The following is a 23,809-nucleotide window of genomic DNA, read 5'->3' as shown; positions in this document are numbered from 1 at the left end:
AGTGTTAGCTAATTATTATAAAAAACTAAACGCTACTCTACCAATTAAGTTATAGGCAAATTTTAACAACATGAAGAAAATAAATTACACTAATAGCATGCCAGGTACAAAATGAACAATGCGATAAATATCATAAACTATCTCATTTGAAATGTGCCCTAAAGTGAAACATGAGTATAGCTGAAACATTCTGAAAATTCAAAAATAATTTCAAAATAAGCCAAAATCATGAGTTGGACCTAAAAAAAAAAACCAAAAAAAACCCCAGAAATATCCATCTTCCTGATCTGTACTGCTTTTTTGCAATTATCCATTATTCTTCAAAAAAGCAGTAGTTACTGGCTTAATACAATTACATGATCCACCTTTGATTTTAATACTAACATTATTTAAGTCATATGTTTACAAAGTTTAAACTTACCTCCTTAATGGTAGAGATTTTGGATATATCATACAATATTTTCTGTTCTTAGCACAGCAACACCACACTACAGCTGTTTCTCAAATATTTAAAGTGAAGTCAGAACAAATTCTTTACTGTTCAGAAGGAAATCTAGAGTTTTTCCCTAGACTCACTTTTTCAATATTAGTTACCATAGTAAGGTTTTTTTTTCCCTCCAGTCAACTATAAAACCAACTTACATTGCTGGGAAATTTTAAGCATCTTTATCTTTTAATCTTTATCCTATTTAATGTTTAACATTTTAAGAAGGAACTTAAAATGTTTACTTACTGATCTGGCACAAAGACTTTAATATTATCCCTAGAATGAGTCTTGTACACTTAAAAACAATACGAACCATAGGGGTATATTTGTACAATGCCCCACCAAATTTAAAACTTACTCAGTTCCAAAACTACCTTGATTATTTAAGTCAATTGAGGAGGGGGAAAGTCAAATGTTTTTTTTTTTTTTTTTTTTTATCACAATTAACTTGATAATTTAACTAGCAAATTTTCATGAACATATTGGATTAGGAATATAATGAGAAAAATAAAATTCCATGTTGCAATCAAATAAAACAATACCATGCCAGTGCCTTAGGGAAAGGCCAATAAGAAAATACGGTTCCTCGAAATGCACTACTAAAATGAAGCAAGTCAATCAACATGCTTTACAAAGAAATACAAGATTCTAAAATTTGGGGCAATTTAATTAGTCAGTTACCAAAATATGAAGCTGGTGGTTAACACAAACTGGACTTGACTTACTATAATGAGCTAGTGTCCTTTAAATTTGTTATACAAACATGACCTTATTTCCTTGTTACAAAATAAGAATCTTAGTCTTCTCTGTTGGAAATTAAGATATATAACTAAGGAAGCTTTTTATTAAATAATTAAATTGGTGAAAATTTATATTAATTGGTTACTTAAAAAGAATAACATGTATTGGCATACTAAAAACTATATGCACATTTTGTTATTTAATGAATCTAAGAAAGCAATGAAAAACGTCAGTTTTCATTACAATCCCAAAGAAGGGCAATGCCAAAGAATGTTCAAACTAACACACAATTGCACTCATTTCACAAACTAGCAAAGTAAAGCTCAAAATTTTCCAAGCCAGGCTTCAACAGTCTGTGAACCATGAACTTTCAGATGTTCAAGCTGGATTTAGAAAAGGCAGAGGAACAAGAGATCAAACTGCCAACACCTGCTGGATCATCAAAAAGCAAGAAAATTCCAGAAAAACATCTACTTTTGCTTTATTGATTATGCAAAAGCCTTTGACTGGGTAGGTCACAACAAACTGCAGAAAATTTTTCAAGAGATGGGAATACCAGACCACCTTACCTGCCTCCTAGAAATCTGTATGCAGGTCAAGAAGCAACAGTTAGAACTGGACATGGAACAACACACTGGTTCCAAACTGGGAAAGGAGTACATCAATGCTGTTTATTGTCACCCTGCTTATTTAACTTATATGCTGAGTACATCATGCAAAATTCTGGGCTGGATGAAGCACAAGCTGGAATCAATATTGCCAGGAGAAATATCAATAACCTGAGATACACAGATGACACCACCCTTATGGCAGAAAGTGAAGAGGAACTGAAGAGCCTCTTGATGAAAGTGAAAGAGGAGAGTGAAAAAGCTAGCTCAAAAATCAACATTCAAAAACTAAGATCATGGCATCTGGTCCCATCACTTTATGGCAAACAGATGGGGAAACAATGGAAACAGTGACAGACTTTATTTTCCTGGGCTCCAAAATCACTGCAGATGGTGACTGCAGCCATGAAATTAAAAGACGCTCACTCCTTGGAAGAAAAGCTATGACCAACCTAGACAGCATATTCAAAAGCAGAGACATTACTTTGCCAACAAAGGTCCATCTAGTCAAAGCTATGGCTTTTCCAGTAGTCAAACAGGGATGTGAGTGTTGGACCATGAAGAAAGTTGAGTGCTGAAGAACTGATGCTTTTTAACTGTGGTGTTGGAGAAGACTCTTGAAGAGTCCCCAGGACTGCAAGGAGATCCAACCAGTCCATCCTAAAGGAAATCAGTCCTGAATATTCACTGGAAGGACTGATGCTGAATCTCCTATATTTTGGCCACCTGATACGAAGAACTGACTGGGAAAGATCGAAGATGGGAGGAGAAGGGGATGACAGGATGAGATCGTTGGACGGCATCACCAACTCGATAGACATGAGTTTGAGCAACTGTCGGCAGTTGGTGACAGACAGGGAAGCATGGCATGCTGCAGTCCATGGGGTTGCAAAGAGTTGGACACAACTGAGTGACTGGACTGAAGAAAGCAATCCATGATGGAAATCTAATTTTTTTCAGTAAAAGTAGTCATGAAACAAAGGGGACTGAACTATCATTTCAAAAAGAGTTCAGATCAAAAGATGTGAAAAATACTGGAAATAAGGTTTCTACAATGAACCAAATATCACATATGGAAAATACTACAGTGATAGCTCCAGAAGATCTCATCTCCACCCACTGTACACTCTCTCCTGCACCATCTCCCCAACGCTAATGCTAGGATTGGTAATGTGACTTTACTGAGCAACGGAACTTTAGTTGTGCCACAAGCGGAGACTGAAAAGAACTTGCACGTTATGGCTTCCCTCTTCCTTATACTTTTGGGACCCAGATGCCATGTGATGAAACCCAGAAGAAACTTCTGGAGACAATGGCCCAGTCCATAGCAAGCATCAACCATCAGACAAATGAGAAGGCAAGCCTAGATCACCCAAGTCAGTAGAGCAACCACATGAGTGTGGTACATTGACTACAGGAGAAAACGACTCCTTCGAAGCCCAACTCAAGTGGCTGATGCAGAGAATGATAAGCAAACAAAATAATCATTATTTTAGCCTCTTAAATTTTGGGATGTTTTGATATTCAGGAATAGATAATTGATCTATTACATAATATAATCTATTCAACTAAAATTTTTAGTTGAAAATGAAGTCATGAAACATGGGCAAACCAATTCTTAAAGCTCTAGAGTTATGTTAAAAAGGCCTCAGGAAAACTTTTTAGGAATGTAAGTGTATTTATCATGAAGCTAAAACATTACCTGTGATTAAAATCAAATTCATAACTATTTTTTTCATGTACTTTTATCATAAAGATTTTTTAATTTTCAGGTGATAAACATCATAATAAATGACAGTGACTTCAATTTTTACTAATACCAGGAAACCAAGTTAAGTTTATGTGCTGACATTATTAAGGGAAAAGGTTATACTAAAAATAATCTATAATACTACATACAATTGAGACCACATGGAAAACATTAAAACCCAGTAAATACTAATAAGGTTAAATAAGAATGGAATATTAACTTGAGGCTGAAAAGAAACTTTAAAATGAACAAGTTGAGCCAAAAAAATAAAAAGTGTGAATGAAACTAATACATTAGAAATACACAGATAATAAAGTTGAATTCCTTCAGTGTGACACTAAATGGAGCTGTATTCTAACTCCCTATACTGAACTTACACATAAATGTATTTAATGTACACAAAGTATTACTGGGAACACAACAATTTTTATATTTGCTTGAAGAACTTTAAAAAAATGTGCAATATGTTAACTGTTAGGGAGTGATACAAATATTCTATTCACTATCCTTAGCAGCAATCTGTCAAATACTATGTAGTCAATAAGCACTGTAAGGAAGATTTACTATTACCAATTTTCTTTAACAGGAGAACACAAATAGCCTCCTATATTGAAATTAACCACCCATAAAGAAGGGCATAATACACAGATGATTACAACTTTACAATTTAATCCATAGAAAGAAATATGAGCCAATAAACTCCTCTACATGCTTAGACTACCATTCGATCAGCCCAACATGACAAGAAATACGTCATCACTTTTATAGTCTTTGCAAATATTACACTATCATGCACCTAATACTCAACAAATATTCATTAAATGGACAAATGAACTATAAAAAGTTGTGAGAATTTATTAAGTTAGTTAACAAAACAATCAGATATTCTTGACTTAATCTCTCTCTAGCCCTGTGGCCTGGGTCTAATTTAAACCATTACCACTGATTGTTAAATCAATTCCAAGCTGCCCCAAGAGTTATCTTTTCAAAGCAAAGAGAGGTCACAGACACCATTATCTTGCTTGAAAGATTCTAACGGCTTCCTATCTTCTACCATGATGCTTCTTAGGCAATATTTACTGACACTTTGTGGTATAAATGTCTGAGAAAGGAGGTTATAGTCTGGATTTGGTCAACTGCTACTCAGTATTCTCTTCATATCCTCCTATAGGCCTTCTCGTCTTTGAGATGCTAGAAAGCTAAAACTTGTATTTGCCAAACCCTCCTACAACTGGAATTCTAGATGCTATTATGTTTCTACTAACTGAATGTGCTTAAGATTTGTAGGCAGAAGTGAGGTGAAGACCTTTTTTCTGATGCTGTTTCTGCTGACAAGAATGTTCATGGAAACCTGAGGTCTAAGAGCAGTGGAAACCGAACACAGCATTCCAAGATCTGCTCCTGAGGTTTACATGGCAAGAGGCAGTTGTACGGCAGTAATAGTAAGTCTAAAACTTAACAGTTCCGGCACACTTCCAAACATACTATAAACAGTAATATCCTTAAATTAAATTCCTTTATGCTAAAAATATCTACAGGGCTTTCTGTTCCTATGTTGAACCCTGGCTAACACAGCAAAGAGATGTACCTCATCAGCTACTTATCTATATGATAGTATAAAGTGATCAAAAAACACCTACTTAATAACATGTCTTGTTCAGACAACATTATTCATTTAATGATTTAAAAGTTGGAAAAAGGCTGAAAATAACTTTCTTATAATTGCATACAGCTTTTCAGGAAGTAGACCCTGTTCATCTTTCCAAAATTATCCTCTATGGATTATACAGCTAACAATGTCTAACAAAATATAGTTCCTGAAACATGTGAGATTGCTTTATAAATCAGAACATCTGAAAATTATGGAAATTCCCTTTCCCCTGTGCCATTGTAGAAAATTCCTACTAACCCTACAAATCTGTTCATATGGGCTCCTTTGTAATGCTTTATCTAAAATTCCCCAAACATGGTGATACACCCTTTTTCTGGTTAATTTTAATCTTTATAATTTCATAAGAAAATTTCACTATATTTATATCACATTTTCCATTGCACTGTAATTAGCTATTCCATCTCCCTTAGACAATTATAACTTCCATGTCTCTCCAGAATTTATTATAGTATTTGCATGAGTCAGGATCTTAATCATTGTTTATCAAGTGAATTAATGCAGAAGAAAATAAAAAAGCAAATGTTATTTGGAATTTTTCTTAAATCAATTGTACCTTATACTGTCCTATTATTAGATGAAAACTTAAGTTTGCATTAATGACATGGAAATGTTCAAATATTCTCAAAACAGCAGAGTCAGCTGAAAGCAATTTATAAATCTGTCCAAAGGACTTTTCTATTTGTAGTCCCACATATCTTTTCTGATAAACTGTCACAGCTACTTTAGAAAAATCTTCATCATATCTATAACACAGAAGTAAAATGTAATAAAAGTTTCAAAAAATAAGCCTCAGAGATCTTTGAAGGTCATTTTACATTTGTATTGATTTACTATATTATCAATTACATCTCAATTTTTACAAAACAGTTAAGAACTTGGAAATATGTCCGAATAAATCATGCTATTAATAACCCTTCCTGTGAAATGAGACCTTAACATCATCAATGGATGTCAAAAAACTGAGCATCAGTAAGTAAAACAGTGACTATCATATATGAAAACAGTGTATGTCAACTACAGAAATAACCAACAACGTCGGAAAAACACTGTTGCTTGTTGTATGGAGGGTTTCTGGGTTTCTTACAGTTCTGTTTTTAATAGTATTACTCACCTTTGCAAATAAAGGTGTCAAAGTATTATTATATAACAAATGGTATGATAAACAAAAGCTATCTGGTACCCATGAGAAGAACTGGCTCATTGGAAAAGACCTTGATGCTGGGAAAAGATTGGGGGCAGGAGGAAAACGAGGTGACAGAGGATGAGATGGCTGGATGACATCACCAACTCAATGGCCAAGACTTTTAGGAAACTCTGGGAGATAGTGAAGGACAGGAAAGCACGGCATGCTCCAATCCTTGGGGTAGCAAAAAGTCGGACACAATTTAGTTAATGAACAACTCATGTGCAACTGAGTTGTTAACTATACTTTTCCATTTATATATTAGATTACTTAAAGAGTAAAGGGCATACTCTAAATATCTTGAGTCTATGGCTTGACTACTGAAGAAGTTTCTTTCTCTCTCTCTATATATATACACACACAAAAGTGCATAAATATTATACAGATATATATATATATGCATACACAAATGCATTAATATTATTCTATTTGTACATTTATACAGACTTAAATCATTTGCCAACAAAGGTCCGTCTAGTCAAGGCTATGGTTTTTCCAGTAGTCATGTATGGATGTGAGAGTTCGACTGTGAAGAAAGCTGAATGCCGAAGAATTGATGCTTTTGAACTGTGGTGTTGGAGAAGACTCTTGAGAGTCCTTTGGACTGCAAGGAGATCCAACCAGTCCATTCTGAAGGAGATGAGTCCTGGGTGTTCTCTGGAAGGAATGATGCTAAAGCTGAAACTCCAGTACTTTGGCTACCTCATGCAAAGACTTGACTCATTGGAAAAGACCCTGATGCTGGGAGGGATTGGGGGCAGGAGGAGAAGGGGACAACAGAGGATGAGATGGTTAGTTGGCATCACCGACTCGATGGATGTGAGTTTGAGTGAACTCCGGGAATTGGTGATGGACAGGGAGGCCTGGCATGTTGCAATTCATGGGGTCGCAAAGAGTCGGAGACAACTGAGTGACTGAACTGAACTGAAATCATTTAATAGTTTTTTATTATGTTCATCTTCTCTAAAATATACTCTCCCTGTAAGTCATAGTAATAGCCTGGAACTGCATATTCTTCCTGGAGAAGGACATTGCAACCCACTCCAGTGTTCTTGCCTGGAGAATCCCAGGGACGAGGGAGCCTGGTGGGCTGCCTTCTATGGGGTCGCACAGAGTTGGACACGACTGAAGCGACTTAGCAGCAGCAGCAGCAGCAGCATATTCTTCCATATTTTTGCTCCATGTTCATAACATACACATAAGACAACATGAATTTGGAGTGCGGAGGGAGTCATTGTTTTAAAAAGAGTACTGTACAAATTGTTCTGAATTTCCTGTTCTTATCTATCAGTACCTGGTGAATGAGGTTTGCCTTTTAACTTTATGGTAAGTGTACTGTACAGAACTTTTAATCCTTTCATTTTTAGCTTGTGTTTTTTATTTATGCTATTTAAGCACACCTTGCTCAGGTCTTACAGATACTCCCTGTCATTTCCTTTCAAGTTTTACATTTTCTTTGTTCATTTTGCATTTAGGTTTTTAACTGGCATGCAATTTATTTTAGTCATGGAGTAGGGACCACTTTTCCCCATTTGGATAAAAGCCGTCATAGCATCTTTTGTTTACTGCAGCATCCTTTTTTTTTGCAATGACACCTTTGTCGTATATCAAGCGTGTGTGTATCTTTCTTTCTCTTCATATACAAATTTCTAGAGTCCACTTACTGTGTTTTGATTCATCTGTCTTTCCCTTATAATTACTGAACCCTTTTAATCTATACTTTTATGATTTTTGATATTTAATAAATAAGCCCTATTGTCTCGTATTTCTTTTTCAAAACTGTCTTGGTTGCTCTGAGACTTTCTTTTTTCCAAATGTACTGCAGATCACCTTATTAAGTTCAATGAGCAATGCTGCTAAAATTCTGATTCAAACAGTACTGAATTTATAGACATGGAGATGAGTGACATTTTAAAACTTGAGTATTCCTTAGTGTGAAACTTTCCATTTGCTAAACCTTTCTTTTATTCCTGGAATGAAGTTTTTATTTTTGCTAGTGGTATTTCTATAAACACTGTAACCTTTGTTGCATGATCTGTGCTTTTCTTCCCTTTTTCCTTCCATTTACTTTCTAACTTTGTGTAATTATGTTTTAGGTATATCTTTTATAAACAGTTTAACAGCTATATTTTATTGTTTTTAAATCCAGTCTCAAAACCCCCAAATTTCAGTAGTTGATTTTAGTAGTTGATTTAGTTGAATACTAAATGATTCTGATTACTGATTTAGTTGAACCAATTTTTTTTCCTTAAACATCTGTTTTTCTAATGTTTTATCTCTTTTCCTAACCCCTATTTATTTTCTTCATTTCCTTCTCTAATGGTTTTAATACTATATATTTTCTATTTTAGCAGTAACTCCACATCTAAGACACATTTAACTTCATAGCTTTCCAACAAAGTCTAAAAGATTGAGTATTTGTGGGGGCTTAGTGTCAGATAAGCATTAAATTTTCTGAGTTCTTTCCGTGCTGAGAGTGTTACAATACAGCTCACTAAGGTATTTCTAATTCTACTGGTTAGGCTGAAAGGGCTAACTCCTGACACAGATATTCTAATTCCACAAAATTTCCTTCACTTATGCCTCCGGTCACTACTCCTCTTCCCATTGTTCTGTTTTCTCCTGTCTTCTAAACCATAAAACTCCAAAACTTAGTGTTAGGAAATCTATTAATGTCACAGATTAAATCCTCAGGGAGAAGGGAGGTGAAAAATCACACGGTCATCTAAAAATATGTTATAAAGGCATTAAAATAAAATACAACTTCCATAAAAGTGTTAGTTGCTCAGTTGTGTCCAACTCTTTGTGATCCCATGGACTGTAGCCTACCAGGCTTCTCTGTCCAGGGGATTTTCCAGGCAAGAATACTGGAGTGGGTTGCCATTCCCTTCTCCAGAGGATCTTCCCGATCCATGGATTAAACCCATGTCTCCTGCATTGCAGGTGGATTCGTTAACTTCCATAATTGACAACCAATTCTTAAGGGGAAAAACTCTTATCTTAAATCAAAAACCTATATTATGCTAACAATAAAACTCTAGAAGCAGTACTATTATAATTATTAAAAAGAAAAAGCTACTTGCTATCAACAATATCATTGAACCTTTTCCTGAAAATTCTTGCTAATAAGGCAGAAAAACAAAAAATAAAACCATCTTCATTTTGAAAATCACTGCCAGATTATTACAGATTGAAGTGTGCTTTAACTCCCAGGCATGCTGGTTTAGGAAAAAGAAATACACTGCTCAAAGCTCTATTCTCCCATTTCACTCTTTTTACAAAAAAAGGAAAAAATGTAAAAGCTTTGCTATGGACCTATGGACCAAATAGCACTTGAAGGATAATCAAACAACCTAGCAAGTTTTGGATTAGTGGGAGGTATATAAAGATTATATCAAATTAGCCTGGAGCAAACACTCCTGTTTTTTTCATTTGAAGACTCTCCCTGTTGGAACCTATTTCCCACACAGTAACAGTGTGTGGAGGGTCATGCCTTCAAGAGAAAAGAGATTCCTCTGTTTCTGCAAAGGCAACCAGGTAAGAATCAAACTTTTTTAGAGTATTTACTGAATATCAGGCATTGAGACTGCTGCTGAGAAAAAAATAAGGAAAATACATACAATTTATTTTCTAATTGAGAAGACAATTAAGAAACCAAGGCCATAAGAGTAAGTCTAGAGTTCCCTGGTGGCTCACCATAAAGAATCAGCCTGCCCATGCAGGAGACACAGGAGACGTGGGTTCAATCCCTGGGTCGGGAATACCCCTGGAGAAGGAAAGGGCAAAATACTCCAGTATTCTTGCCTGAAGAATGGACAGAGGAGACTGGTGGGCTACTGTCCATGGAGTCACAAAGAGTTGAACATGACTGAATGACTAGACAACAACAATGGTTTGTGCTATTTTAGGGAAAGAGCACCATACTATGTGGTAATACAAAACCCAGACTTGGGAACTTACAGAAAAACCTGTAAAGGAAATGACAAGACTTTAAAGATGAAAAGGCATTGGTGAGCCATGGAAAGATAATCGTAGGTGATTTTTGAGCAGGGAGGTCAGCTCATACAAATAAGCATAAGAGAGGATAATTTATTAAAAAGCTGAAAAACCAGGGTGGCTGGATTATAATGCATAAAGAGAGGGAGAAATGTAGTGAAAAGAAACTACGGTGAGTAAAAAGAAGGGTTGCAGATCTTACAAGACCTTTTAGGGCATGCTGAGTAGAAGTTTCAACTTCATTTTGAAGACAGTGGAAAGTATAGTGGACACGGTTGTTTACCTATCTACCATCTACTCTTCAGTACATTCCTTTCTAACACTAGTCAGAGGTTCATCAGTGTGCCCATATCTTCCTCAAGTTACCCACATACTCTGGGAGACACTTAAACCAAACTGAATTCCAGAGATAGGCCAAATCAATGTGGGTAATTCCACTCACTTATTGCCATTTTAAGTCAGATAATCCAAGCCAATCAGATAAATTTCCTGTATGAAGGGCAACTGATTTGGGATCTCAACTACATTTGCAAAATTCCTTCATGGCAGTATACTTAGATTAGAACTGAATAATTAGGAGAAGGTGTGTGTTTACCAAAGAGTGAAAATCTTTGAGGCCATCTTAGAATTCTGCCTCTAATCGTCTGTCCTTCAACCTCCAAAGATTCATCCTTTCGAAATGCAATACATTCACCCATCTCAATATTCCCAAAGTCTCAACCAATTACTGCATTAATTCAACTTCAAAATCTCATCCAAACATCAGCTCAAAAATTCAAATCTCACCATCTAAATTTGTAGCAGATGAGGGTCCTGAGAACTATTCAGTCTTGATCTTGGGCACAATTCCACATCTGAAACTGAAGAGACCGATTATCTGCTCCCAGCTCCTCAAGGATTCAGGCTGAACAGGCATGGCATAACAATTGTGGGAATTCTTGTCCAAAATGGGGGGAAAGGGAAGGTGAAAATGAGTCCATAAAATTTCTGAAGTCCAACTGGCCAAATGTTGGATTTTTCTTAATAAGGCTTCAAGGCCTGGGAATAAGCCTCCATGTACCCCAGTTCTGCCCTCTTAACCATCCTTTCTCATGAAAGGGCTTCCCTGGTGGCTCAGAGGTTAAAGCCTCTGCCCACAATGCAGGAGACCTGGGTTTGATCCCTGGGTTGGGAAGATCCCCTGGAGAAGGGAATGGCAACCCACTCCAGTATTCTTGCCTGGAGAATCCCATGGATGGAAGAGCCTGGTGGGCTACAGTCCATGGGGTCGCAAAGAGTCGGACACAACTGAGCAACTTCACTTTCACAGCCAAGTACTTTTGCTGTAGCCTCCTTTCATTCTGTACTCTCTTTAAGTCCAAGCTGAGTTGTGGACTTGAATACCTTTCACTGGGTTTTCTGCATTAGAAAAAGTCATACCCACAAATCTTTTGGAGGCAATACCTTCTCTATCTAGGCTCCTGCTGAGAGGGCCCAAGAATGATATTCAAACTTCCTACAGGTTGTCTAGTTTGGTTGAGAAGGTCTACAAGGCATACTTTCAGTCTCTTAAAAGAGTTCTTTATGTAATTAAATACTATGACCTTTTGTTCTGCCAAAGATTTTTACTGAAAAGTTGTTCAGCCACATCCTCAGGTTTTTCCCTATGCCACACTTTCAGAAGCTGTCTTGTGCCAAATAGATCAGGGGTAAGAATTTCCCAAATCAAGTCCTAGTTCATTTAAAAATTCTTTCTCTCAATTTATTCCTCTCCTCTTGCATTTTATTATAAAGTAGCAAGAAAAAGTCAGATCACACCTCTAAGCCTTTCCTTGGAAATCTCTTCAGCTAAATATACAAGTTAACATTTAAACATGGTACAAAGAGACACTTCTGTTAAGCTTTCTGCTGCTATAGCACAAGGAACTTCTTCCTTCAGTTTCCAAAGTCATGTTCCTCTCTTCTTTCTGAGCTCTCTCTGGCAGCAGTCTCTGAGTCCAAAGTCCTACAAACAGCCAGTCAAAGCAGTTTAGGCTTTTCTATCGTATTTCCCCAAATTCTTCCAACCTCTACCTACTGCTTGATTCCAAAGTGATTTCTACATTTTTAGGTATTTGTTACAGGGATCCTCTCCTTCTACATCTTTTTTGCACCTGCGTGCAAGCATGCTCAGTCGTGTCTGACTTTTTTGTGACCCCATGGACTGCAATCCGCCAGGCATCTCTGTCCATGGCATTTCCCAGGCAAGAATACTAGAGAGGGTCGCTATTTCCTTCTCCAGGGGATCTTCCTGACCCAAGGATTGAACCTGAGTCTCTTGTGTCTTCTGCACTGAGTACCACTGTCACTTGAGTATATTATAAACCCCTGGTGCAAGTATATCAGTCTCTCCGGCTGCCTCAATTTCCTTGTCAGAATTCCTTAGTTATAAGTTTACTCTAGGAAGTTATCCAACCCTTCCTGACTTTTATAGTCTCAAGGTCACCAGTCCACAACTGTTTTTTCTCTGAACACTTAGAATGTCTGTTCCCTTTTTAAATTTTGTCTCAGCGTGTGGTTCTCTACACTGAGAATTCCCAAGGTGACTCATCATTTCCATATGAGCAAGCAATTCTCTCTGTGGACTAGAATTAGGTCCAGAGTGGAAGATCTCTCTGCCTGCCTTCCTAACAGGTCTGGCTTTCATTCCATTCCTTTGTTCTAGTTCTGAATTTCCTCTCACCAAATTGCTCTCAAATCTAATGCATGTATACTTTTCATTAAGCTGCTTTCATAGAAAAATATTTTGCAATTACCACAAAAACTGTAATTCCAGGTATAGAATCTGTTCCAATATTATGATATTTTTCTCATTAAATATGTGCAATGAATTAAAGTATTTCCAAGACCTCTAGAAACTTTGAGGGCTGATACCCAGCCAAATTTTCTTTTATAGCTATGCCTTGTTCTTGTGAAAACTAAGCAAATTTTAAGCCTCATAAATATGCAAAGAATAGTATTTAGGTAATACTATAATAAGAATATAATGAGACAAATTAGTTTTTGTCCCTACATTATTTTATTGATGCTACTAAGAAAATCCTACGCTATGGCAGCAGTCAATTCCTAAAGTATTACAGGCATCAACTCTCTACTGCTATGTTGGTATCTGAATTGGTTACTTTATTATTGATTACTTTTTTTTTTCTTTAGAGGACTTTGGTCACTGATGCTCCATTGATGATTGCTAAGATGAAATTTTGATTATTAATGGATTATCAATCCATATATTTTCCTAACCATTAGTTTAGAATGCATGCTTATTTTATTCTCTAAAAATACATATCATCAAATGAAAAGCTTTAAATCAGAGAGTAAACTGTAAATCAGAGTGTTAGAATAAAAGAAAACGTATCTTTAAGACAAATATTTTAGTTTCAATATAAAGACTTGGCTATTGAGGTGCCTAATATATTTATGGAGAAAAATTCTAGCCTTTGAAATTTCATTAAAAGAATAACAGATCCTACATAAGAAAGCATAGATATATAAATTTATTCTTTAATCTTCAAATGTTTCATATACTGTTACTTCAAAACCATTAGGAAAAATGTAATGTAGTTAAGAATATTGGTCATGCGCATATATACACTATTATGTGTAAAACAGACAGTGGGAACCTGCTCTATAGCACAGGGAACTCAACTTGGTGCTCTGTGATGACCTAGAGGAGTGATAAATGGGAGGGAGGTTTTAGAAGGAGGGATATGTGTAGACATACAGGCTATTTACTTTGTTGTACGGCAGAAACTAACACAACATTGTAAATCAATTATACTCTAATAAAAACTTTTTTTAAAAAGAATCCTACCCATGATAGTTCAAGGTGATGAAAAAAGATTAGCAGACAGTTGTAGTTAATTATAAAACCACAACTTTCTCCCAATTAAACTTTCTTTAAAGGAAAAAAAGAAATACAGAAGCTAAATTGAACATAATCTGATAAGGCAACTGCCAGATAGAATTTTACTTGTCAAATTCAAAGTTTCTACCAAAACCAACAAACAAAGCATTGATGTAATGTCTAAATTCATATAGTTAAACCAAAATTTGAGACTTCAATTTCTACATTTTTTTTCTTAATTATAGAAGTGAAATCTTATCAAAATATCTACATTGTATGGTTGCTTAACACAACTGAACTGTGCATCTAGAAATGGTTAAGACAGTAAATTTTATGTTATATATATTGTAGCACAGTCCATGGGGTCACAAAAGAGCCAGACACAACTTAGTGGCCAAACATATTATAGCATAATTTCAAAAAGTTAAAACCAGAAAAAATCCACATTATGGAAAATTACAATTAAATCATTGTAATTCCTATATAAATTTCTACTAAAATAAGAAATTTTAACTATTTATTAAAATAAGACTGCTGCTAAGTCACTTCAGCTGTGTCCCACTCTGTGAGACCTCAGAGACAGCAGCCCACCAGGCTCCCCTGTCCCTGGGATTCTCCAGGCAAGAACACTGGAGTGGGTTGTCATTTCCTTCTCCAACGCATGAAAGTGAAAAGTTAAAGTGAAGTCACTCAGTTGTGTCCGACTCTTAGCGACCCCATGGACTGCAGCCTACCAGGCTCCTCCGTCCATGGGATTTTCCAGGCAAGAGTACTGGAGTGGGGTGCCATTGCCTTCTCCGAAAATAAGACTGCTGCTGCTGCTGCTAAGTCGCTTCAGTCGTGTCCAACCCTGTGCGACCCCATAGACAGCCGCCTACCAGGCTCCTCTGTCCCTGGGATTTTCCAGGCAAGAATACTGGAGTGGGTTGCCATTTCCTTCTCTAATGCATGAAAGTGAAAAGTGAAGTCACTCAGTCATGTCTGACTCTTAGTGACCCCATGGACTGCAGACTACCAGGCTCCTCCATCCATGGGATTTTCCAGGCAAGAGTACTGGAGTGGGGTGCCATTGCATTCTCTGGAAAATAAGACTATATTACAATAAAAAATAAGACTATATTACAATAAAAACTTTGATGCATTTAACAATTGTTCAGAATGTAATAAGATAGATTTATAAAATTTTCATACTTTTGCTGCCTTTCCTAGTTTCAGAATAAAAACACATAGCATAAAGATGAAATAGAGTAACTTAACTATTAAGTTAGCTCAAATCCATCATGGAATGAGGGGAAAATTAACTAGGTTACTGCTTATTGTACTTCAATGTCAATAATAAAAATCAGCAGCATGGTAGTTGTAAGTATTCATAAATATTCCAGCTCTTTTTCTTCTAGTTGAGTAAAACTAGGGATGGCCATGTGCCTTGCTCTGGCCCAAGAAATGAGAATGGAAGAGATATATATCATGTCCAGGCAGAAGTTTTAACAGCCAAGCGTGTTTCTCCATACTCTTTTTCTCTTCACTACACTGACTGGTAATGCTGTAAAGACTGGCTGTTCCTCAGCCAAGATTCTGGAATAAAAATGATAATGATAATAAAGAGTGTTCCAGCAAATCCACAAAGAACATATAGCATAAGTAAAAATAAACTGTTGTTCCTTTAACTCTAAGATTTTTTAGAGTATTTTATAATACCAGACTATTCTGACTGATACGGATATAAAAACGGAACGCAAAGCAGTTGCATAAAGAAAAAAAACAGATACCTGCAAATGAGGGAGACGGAAGGATGGGCAGGAAATGATAGGATTCCATCCCTCCTCCTGCCTGGGTCAGCTGCTCCTACAGAAGGCTTCCACCAGAGCAGAGATTACAGGACATTATGAAAAGTCAAAAGTCGTAAATGACAAGAGTTCAGGATGAGGGGCAGAATAAGTCTTACCACCATGGGCAGGTTCCTAGAGCTGTAGTAGGCATAGTAGTATGCCTTCCCCTCCCCACCTGGAACCAGATGCTGCATAATAGTAGACTCCCAAACGGCACCTGGCCCCTCCCTACCTTTTGAGGAAATCTGAACTTAAGTTCTACCATGAGGCATCGGGCCCATTTCTCAGCACTGAGGTACAACAGCTGCTATAGAAGTCTGTGGCCATCCTAGAGGATTTCATCCAAAGAGCATATTCAAGAACCAAGTTACCCATGCTACAGTGTCTTGCTCTTTGTTGTCCTAATAAAGGCCCTGGGTCGGGAAGATCCCCTGGAGAAGGGCATGGCGACCCACTCCAGTATTCTTGCCTGGAGAATCCCCATGGACAGAGGAGCCTGGCCGGATACAGTCCACGGGGTTGCAAAGAGTCAGACATGACTGAGTGACTAAGCACAGCACAATAAAGGCTGAGGGGAAGCTGAACTTTGATCAGAACCAACTAGTTTCTACTGGTGAGGTGGGTAGAGTATATTACAAAACTGAAAATGGGGAACTCCATCAGTTGATTTGATTTGTAACTTTTAAGATCACTTCATACAATTGTATCCACTTCACCCTGCACAATGGTGCCCCACTAAGGAGGAGAATGGTGGACTCTGAAGTTGTATCCACCAAAAAGGGCTACTTTTTCATATTTCAGACAAAGGTGCCATCCGTTTGCCAATATATGTGCCTATAGGCACCTTATTGACTAGCTTATGGTTCCTTATCCACATTTATTAGAATTTTTTGGAAACCAACCTTAGGGGTACCACAGAGGAGACTTTACTACATACCAGACAATCATGGGACTCTGACCACTGTGGGACTCCTTAAGGCCTGATCCCTCCTGCATGAAGGTTGCCATGATAACCTGCAGTGTATGTATGTGAACTTGGATGACATACTGCCGCATTCCTGTGTCCCAGCGAGCAATATGGGTATGCCACTGGGAAATGAATTATCAGAGGTATTCTTCTACTAGAATTCTACATCCTGGAAGAATCCCTTCAGTGGGTGGTGGATTAAGAGAATTTGCACAGCACCCCACAGTGATCAAATGATTTCACTCTGATGTGCTAGTGAACTAGCAGGCTAGTGAAACTAGCAGGCTTTTGTGAACTTTGACACGACTGATGCTTTGGACCAGATAATTCTCTGTTATGGGGGACTGTCTTATGCATTTTAATGTGTTTGACAGGAACTGTGGTTTTATCCACTAGATAACAGTACCACTGCTCACCCAACCCAATTCAAGTGCACAAAAAATGTCTCCAAACAGTGTTAAATGCCTTCTGGAGGGTAAAAATACACCAGGTTGACAACAACTCTGCTATACCTACACTTCCACTGTCAGTAGATGCTTGGAGACCAACACCAAGAAGATGAGTACTAAGATGCTCACCACTACTTTCACCAGTCCAATGGCATTTGAGGCTGATGGAGAGCCTCTTCTGACATCCCACTGGCAAACAGACTAAGAAACTCTGCCCAGCAAGTTGATAGGCTGGCTCTACTCCCATTGGGTGGAGAAGAACTGAACCTTGACTTTTTCCTTGCCCTTTCTCCCTTATCTCGTTGCTCCCTCCTTCCATCAACTCCTCTACCATGTTTGCCCCTTTCCTAGTAGTAGAACCACGATTCCAACCCATTTAGGGATTTATCTTCCCAGACAAGATGTAGCCCAATAGCTAACTATGCTACTGACCACCTGCCAGCTCTGGTCTGGCATACAATGCAGACATGCTCTGGTGTTGGCTAGGAAAGGCTATGCTATATTCCCAGCAGCCTCTTTAGCTTGTCTACTTTGGAAGGCCACTGTGGGCAGAAGCCCAAATTCACAAACAGACTGATCAGTTTATATAATCTGAATGGATTGATATTTATCAAGGCAGGGACATGGCCTGATTCTTGGACACGGATTGGGCAGTCTAATGCCTACCTTCTTACAGACATGGCCTGACACTAACTCCACTGCATTCAGATGCTAGCTAGATTCAGATTTCTTAACCTTAACACACATGCACATATATACATACACACAGATATACATATATATATACACACACATATATGGGCTTCCCTGGTAGCTCAAGTGGTAAAGAATCCTCCTGCAATGTAGGAGACCCCAATTCGATTCCTGGGTCAGGAAGATCCCCTGGAGAAGGGGCAGGCTACCCACTCCCGTATTCCTGGGCTTCCCTGGTGGCTCAGATGGTAAAGAATCCTCCTGCCATGTGGGAGACCTGGGTTTGATCCCTGGGTTGGGAAGGTCCCCGGAGTAGGGCATGGCACCCCACTCCAGTATTCTTGCCTGGAGAATCCCCATGGACAGAGGAGCCTGGTGGGCTATAGTCCATGGGTCATAAAGAGTATGACACAACTGAGTGACTAAGCAGAGCATAGCAAATACACATATACACACCAAAAAAATACACCTCGTAACAATGGGGAGGAGAGACTGTATTCCTTATGCATAGTTCATGCCAAAAGAAGTTCCACATGAATCAAAGTTTAAGCACAAAAATGCAGCTTTCAGAGCACTTTAAAAAAATATGGGATAATGTTTAACAAAATTGGAATGAAAAAGCCCTTTCTAATCACCCACAAAATTCACAAGTCATGTGAGATTTTTATAACCAAGTCATTTCACTTCTACAAATTTATATTATAGATATACTTGCCTAAGTGGGCACAGAAATATGTAACATCACAAAGAATAATGAACAATAAACTGAAAATGACAGAAATGTTCATTCATATTAAACCCAGTCTTAGATATATCAAACTTCCAGTTAATTCATGAAGACAGTCTGAATAAATTATGGCAATTCCATACAGTGAAGTATTATGCAGTTATAAAAATGACTAAAGAAGATTTAAATATAGCAATATGAAAAAAATCGATCAGCTTTATTAAATGAACACAAGTTTCACAGAGAATATGTAATGCCTTACCTTTATGCAAATAAAAAAGCTATATACAGAGATTTTTGTTTATATATTTACATAGTTCTAGAGGGACACAAAAGAAATTTCTGTGGGTACCTCTATAGAGGAAGACAGGTATGAAAAGGAAGGAAACTTGCTTTTTATTGTATAGCAGCTTAAGTTTTTGAATTATTTTTTAGATTGCACACAAAATCCATCACACGCACAAAAAATTAAACAATGATATTCAAAAAATTTCAAGAAGTATAAAATAGCATATACATAAAATAACTGAGGAAATTCTTACCTTTCCCTGCAAAATTTAAGTGAATGTAGTATGGCAGGTCTCTTTTGACGTAAATTCCATAAATGTAAGGTGTCATCAGCCAAGGCACTCACAAGAGCTCCCTTAAAAATAAAGTGTAATATACTTTATATAGAATATATTTACAAACATTAATGCTACTAAAAGGGCTGCCAAAAAATCTCCTCAAATTTCAAAGCTTTTTGCCAATATTAGCTTTAGTTCTGAGAAACATTTGCCTCACCCAAATTCTAAGCAGCAGACGTAGAAGAGTGTATTATGTGTATATGGATGTATAAAAATTATGTTTAAACTTAAACAATTTAATTAAAGTACAATTTAATATCTTATAAACTAAAAGTATACTAGGATCTTTACTGACAAAGGTCCGTCTAGTCAAAGCTATGGTTTTTCCAGTGGTCATGGATGGATGTGAGAGTTGGACTGTGAAGAAGGCTGAGCCCCGAAGAATTGATGCTTTTGAACTGTGGTGCTGGAGAAGACCCTTGAGAGTTCCCTGGACTGCAAGGAGATCAATCCTAGGGTCAATCAAGGATCAGTCAATCCTAAAGGAAATCAGTCCTGAATACTCATTGGGATGGACTGATGCTGAAGCTGAAGCTCCAATACTTTGGCCACTGATGCAAATGGCTGACTCATTAGAAAAGACCGTGATACTGGGAAAGACTGAAGGCAGGAGGAGAAGGGGATGACAGAGGATGAGATGGTTGGATGGGATCACTGACTCGATGGACATGAATTGGAGCAAGTTCTGGAAGTTGGTGATGGACAAGGAAGCCTGGCATGCTAAAGTCCATGGGGTAACAAAGAATCAGACATGACTGAGCAACTGAATTCAGAACTGATACTAGGATCTAGTTGGATATAGCTATCAACAACTAGTTATATAAAATTAGAAGTCAGACCATAAGTTACTTTGTCCTTATCATACATACTCCCTTGACTAAAATATATGGTATGAAGTAACTTTGATTTGGCTTAAGACAAATTAACGTACTTTGCTTAGATCATAATTCTACTACTATAATGATATGGAAAACAAAGATAGCATTCAGCTCTACAATTTCACATTCCAAAGCGTTGAAGAATCTGACTAATTTAGAAAGTTAGAATAGCCAAAACTATTAAACACTATCAGGTCTGAAAAAGAAAACCTTTGGCACCGTGTGAGAATCACGTAGGGGACTCAGTCTCACCTCCAACATGACAAATCAGAATTTTTAGATCAAGAACCATTGCAGATTTATTTTTTTTAATTGCCAGGAGTGATTTTGATGTGTGAATTGGATTAAAAATCTATAGACTAAGGCTGATTTATTAAGACATATCAATGTTTTTCCTCAAAAGAGGAAGAAGATACTCTTCATCTAACAGAGAATAAGATAATAAATGCAACATGAAGAACTTATTTTAATTTCAAAAAAGATTTGCAATTCCAATCCTTCAGGTTATGATGAGAAATCTTAAAATCTCTCTTTTAAAATAGGAAGAGTTTATCATTTATCCAAGAGAACTAAAACAGCTCTGAAGACGATTTACATTCAATGATCTCACCACGTCCTTTCCACCTTTGAAATTCGATGAGGGCTACTCTACTGGGTAAAGTAGAGTACCCAGTACTCTACTGGGTAAAGTACTCTACTCCTATTGCCCCAATATGACTAATTGGAAACCAGAAATACTTAAAGTCCACATACTCTCCTTTTCACTAGAAGACATCTTCATCACTCTGAAGCAGAAAACTCAAAGGATTCAGAGTATCCAAATTTGTACTCTTCCTTCTTACTTCCACCATAGTTTCAGACCAGGTCATCTTCTTTCTCAAGATGTTTGTCCCATCTTAGTATCTCAAGGAAGAAGAGAAGATGTAGAGCCAAAATACAGCTGACTGCTTATGGTGGCTCATTTACCTACATAATGCTTTTCCAAAACTGAAAGCAAATAGCTACTCTCAATTTTCACATTTCCATAGCCATTCCCATTTAAACAGTCATATTTTGTTAAGCATGTTTTAAAACTGTCATTTTGAAGTACTTAAAGTGTAACATTTAAACATGTAAAATATCAAAGAACTTTATGATAAATTCTACAGAAAACAATCCTGCATTATGAATAATGACTGCTGCCGCTGCTAAGTCTCATCAGTCGTGTCCGACTCTGTGTGACCCCAGAGACGGCAGCCCACCAGGCTCCTCTGTCCCTGGGATTCTCCAGGCAAGAACACTGGAGTGGGTTGCCATTTCCTTCTCCAATGCATGAGAGTGAAAAGTCAAAGTGAAGTCACTCAGTCGTGTCTGACTCTCTGCGACCCCATGGGTTATCGACTATCCGGCTCCTCTGTCCATGGGATTTTCCAGGTAAGAGTATTGGAGTGGGTTGCCATTTCTTTCTCCAGAGGATCTTCCTGACCCAGGAACTGAACCCGGGTCTCCCATGTTGTACGCAGACACTTTACAGTCTGAGCCACCAATCAACTAATAAGATTATAAGATTTTTAATCGACTAGTTAAGATTTCAAAAATTTAGGTGTGCTGTGTTTAGTTGCTCACTCGTGTCTGACTGTTTGCGACCCCACAGACTGTAGCCCACCAGGCTCATCTGTCCACAGGAATTTCCCTGGCAAGAATACTGGAGTGGGTTGCCATGCCCTCCTCCAGGGGATCTTCTTAATCCAGGGATCAAACCCAGGTCTCCCGCATTGCAGGCAGATTCTTTACCAGCTGAGTCACAAGGGAAGCCCAAGAATACGGGAGTGGGTAGCCTGTCCCTTTTCCAGGGGATCTTCCTGATTCAGGAATTGAACCGGGGTCTCCTGCATTGCAGGTGGATTCTTTACCTGAGCTACCAGGGTAGACCAAATTTAGGTGCATAGTTAATCAATTTGCAATGTTATTTACATTGCTTTTAAAAAAATGATCTTAACAGAAACATAAAGACAGAGACTAGGTTAGCGGTTGCCACATATTAGGGTCTGAGAGCAGAAAGGGCTGCAAGTATAAAGAGGTAGCCTGAGGGCATTCCTTTACGTGCTGGTACTGACCTGTACCTTGTTCCTGTTGGTCATTACATGAAACGTATGTATGCAATAAAATTGCGTGAAACTATACACACATACACACAATAGAGTGTAGAAACTGGTGGTGAACTCAAAATACAGCTTGTAGTCTAGTAAATAGCATTGATGTCTTTCTCCTGGCTTAATATTTTACTATTGTTATGTAAAACATTACTATGGGGGAAAGGGGAGAGGGTACATAGGGTCTCTATCTTGAAGCTAGTGGCCATTCTAATTATTTCATAATTTTTTTTAAAAAGGAAAAAAACCTCACATATGGATTCAACAACTTTCTACATAGTGATTTTTTATGTGTATCTTAACATTTTACAAGGCCTATTGCTCAATCTTACACAGAATACTGAATTGAATACTGAAGTTTTTCCCTCTGACCTTGAAAAACCTACACAACTGTGTATCATTTGGATCACAGTTTTACTAAAATGTTTATATTACTCTCTTTAGCTCTGTATATCTCTACTGCCTCACTTAAATCCTCTGATATGAAGAAAATATTTTCTTTCTCTTATTTACATCTAAAAATTCATTCCATGGAACCCAAGGACCCAGGGGCAAAAAGAATGCCCATAAACTACCCTCACATCCAAGTACAGCAGAATCTTTTCTGGAGTAATTTGCTTTTGTTCTATGACCAACTTTTCCTGCCTGTCCCTACATCTGAAAACATCTATTGTCAGAGCTGCTCAAACTTGTTTAAAACCTGCAAACACATTGTTTATTCTACTAATAAAATGATGTATCTCTAATTCCCTCCCAACTTTACACTGTAGTGGAAAGAAAGGTATCAATTACTTCACCCAATAAGTGATACAGCAAGAACTCTGGACAATAACCAGTGTCTAATGGATTTTGGTTTCCTGGTTGTATTTCAAAACAACTCATTGGCAAGAAGTGCATTTTGTTATTTATAATAAGATCAATCTTTGAAAAAAATTAATGCAGATTTTTATATGTTACATAACTTTCAATATCTGTGGAATAAAATTTAAATGCAGCACATTGTACCAGAAAGATCTTACCTTATGTCATTCTATTTTCAACACTGTTTTGAGAAACATCTTACATTATTTATGTAACTGTCCATGATGATGCCTTAAAGTGAATTACTATTAGCGCTGGCCTACAAGAAATTTGGTTTTGCTCAAATATTGAAATATAATTGCATGCAAGAATTCTGAAAGATGGGATATGGCCCTATTTCATAGGTAA

At 37.4% G+C, this 23,809-nt stretch overlaps 1 protein-coding gene across 7 annotated transcripts in view; it reads right to left on the bottom strand.

Moving 5' to 3' along the window:
• The window catches only part of STXBP5 (syntaxin binding protein 5), a 155,467-nt gene that overhangs the window by 110,907 nt on the left and 20,751 nt on the right, over positions 1-23,809 (bottom strand). For 5 of the 7 annotated variants that reach the window (XM_019967557.2, XM_070796321.1, XM_019967558.2 and 2 more), the window contains exon 4: positions 19,507-19,607. In XM_019967557.2, the coding sequence (XP_019823116.2) occupies positions 19,507-19,607 (101 nt within the window). Of the gene's footprint in view, positions 1-11,223; positions 11,279-19,506; positions 19,608-21,221 lie in introns of those variants that run through there. The other 2 variants (XM_070796323.1, XM_070796324.1) reach the window with 2 other exon arrangements.

This window comes from Bos indicus, chromosome 9 (assembly GCF_029378745.1).
Source record: "Bos indicus isolate NIAB-ARS_2022 breed Sahiwal x Tharparkar chromosome 9, NIAB-ARS_B.indTharparkar_mat_pri_1.0, whole genome shotgun sequence".
Lineage (NCBI taxonomy): Eukaryota > Metazoa > Chordata > Mammalia > Artiodactyla > Bovidae > Bos > Bos indicus.
The sequence above is the reverse complement of the archived record's forward strand: the minus strand, read 5'-3'. Positions and strand labels throughout refer to the sequence as shown.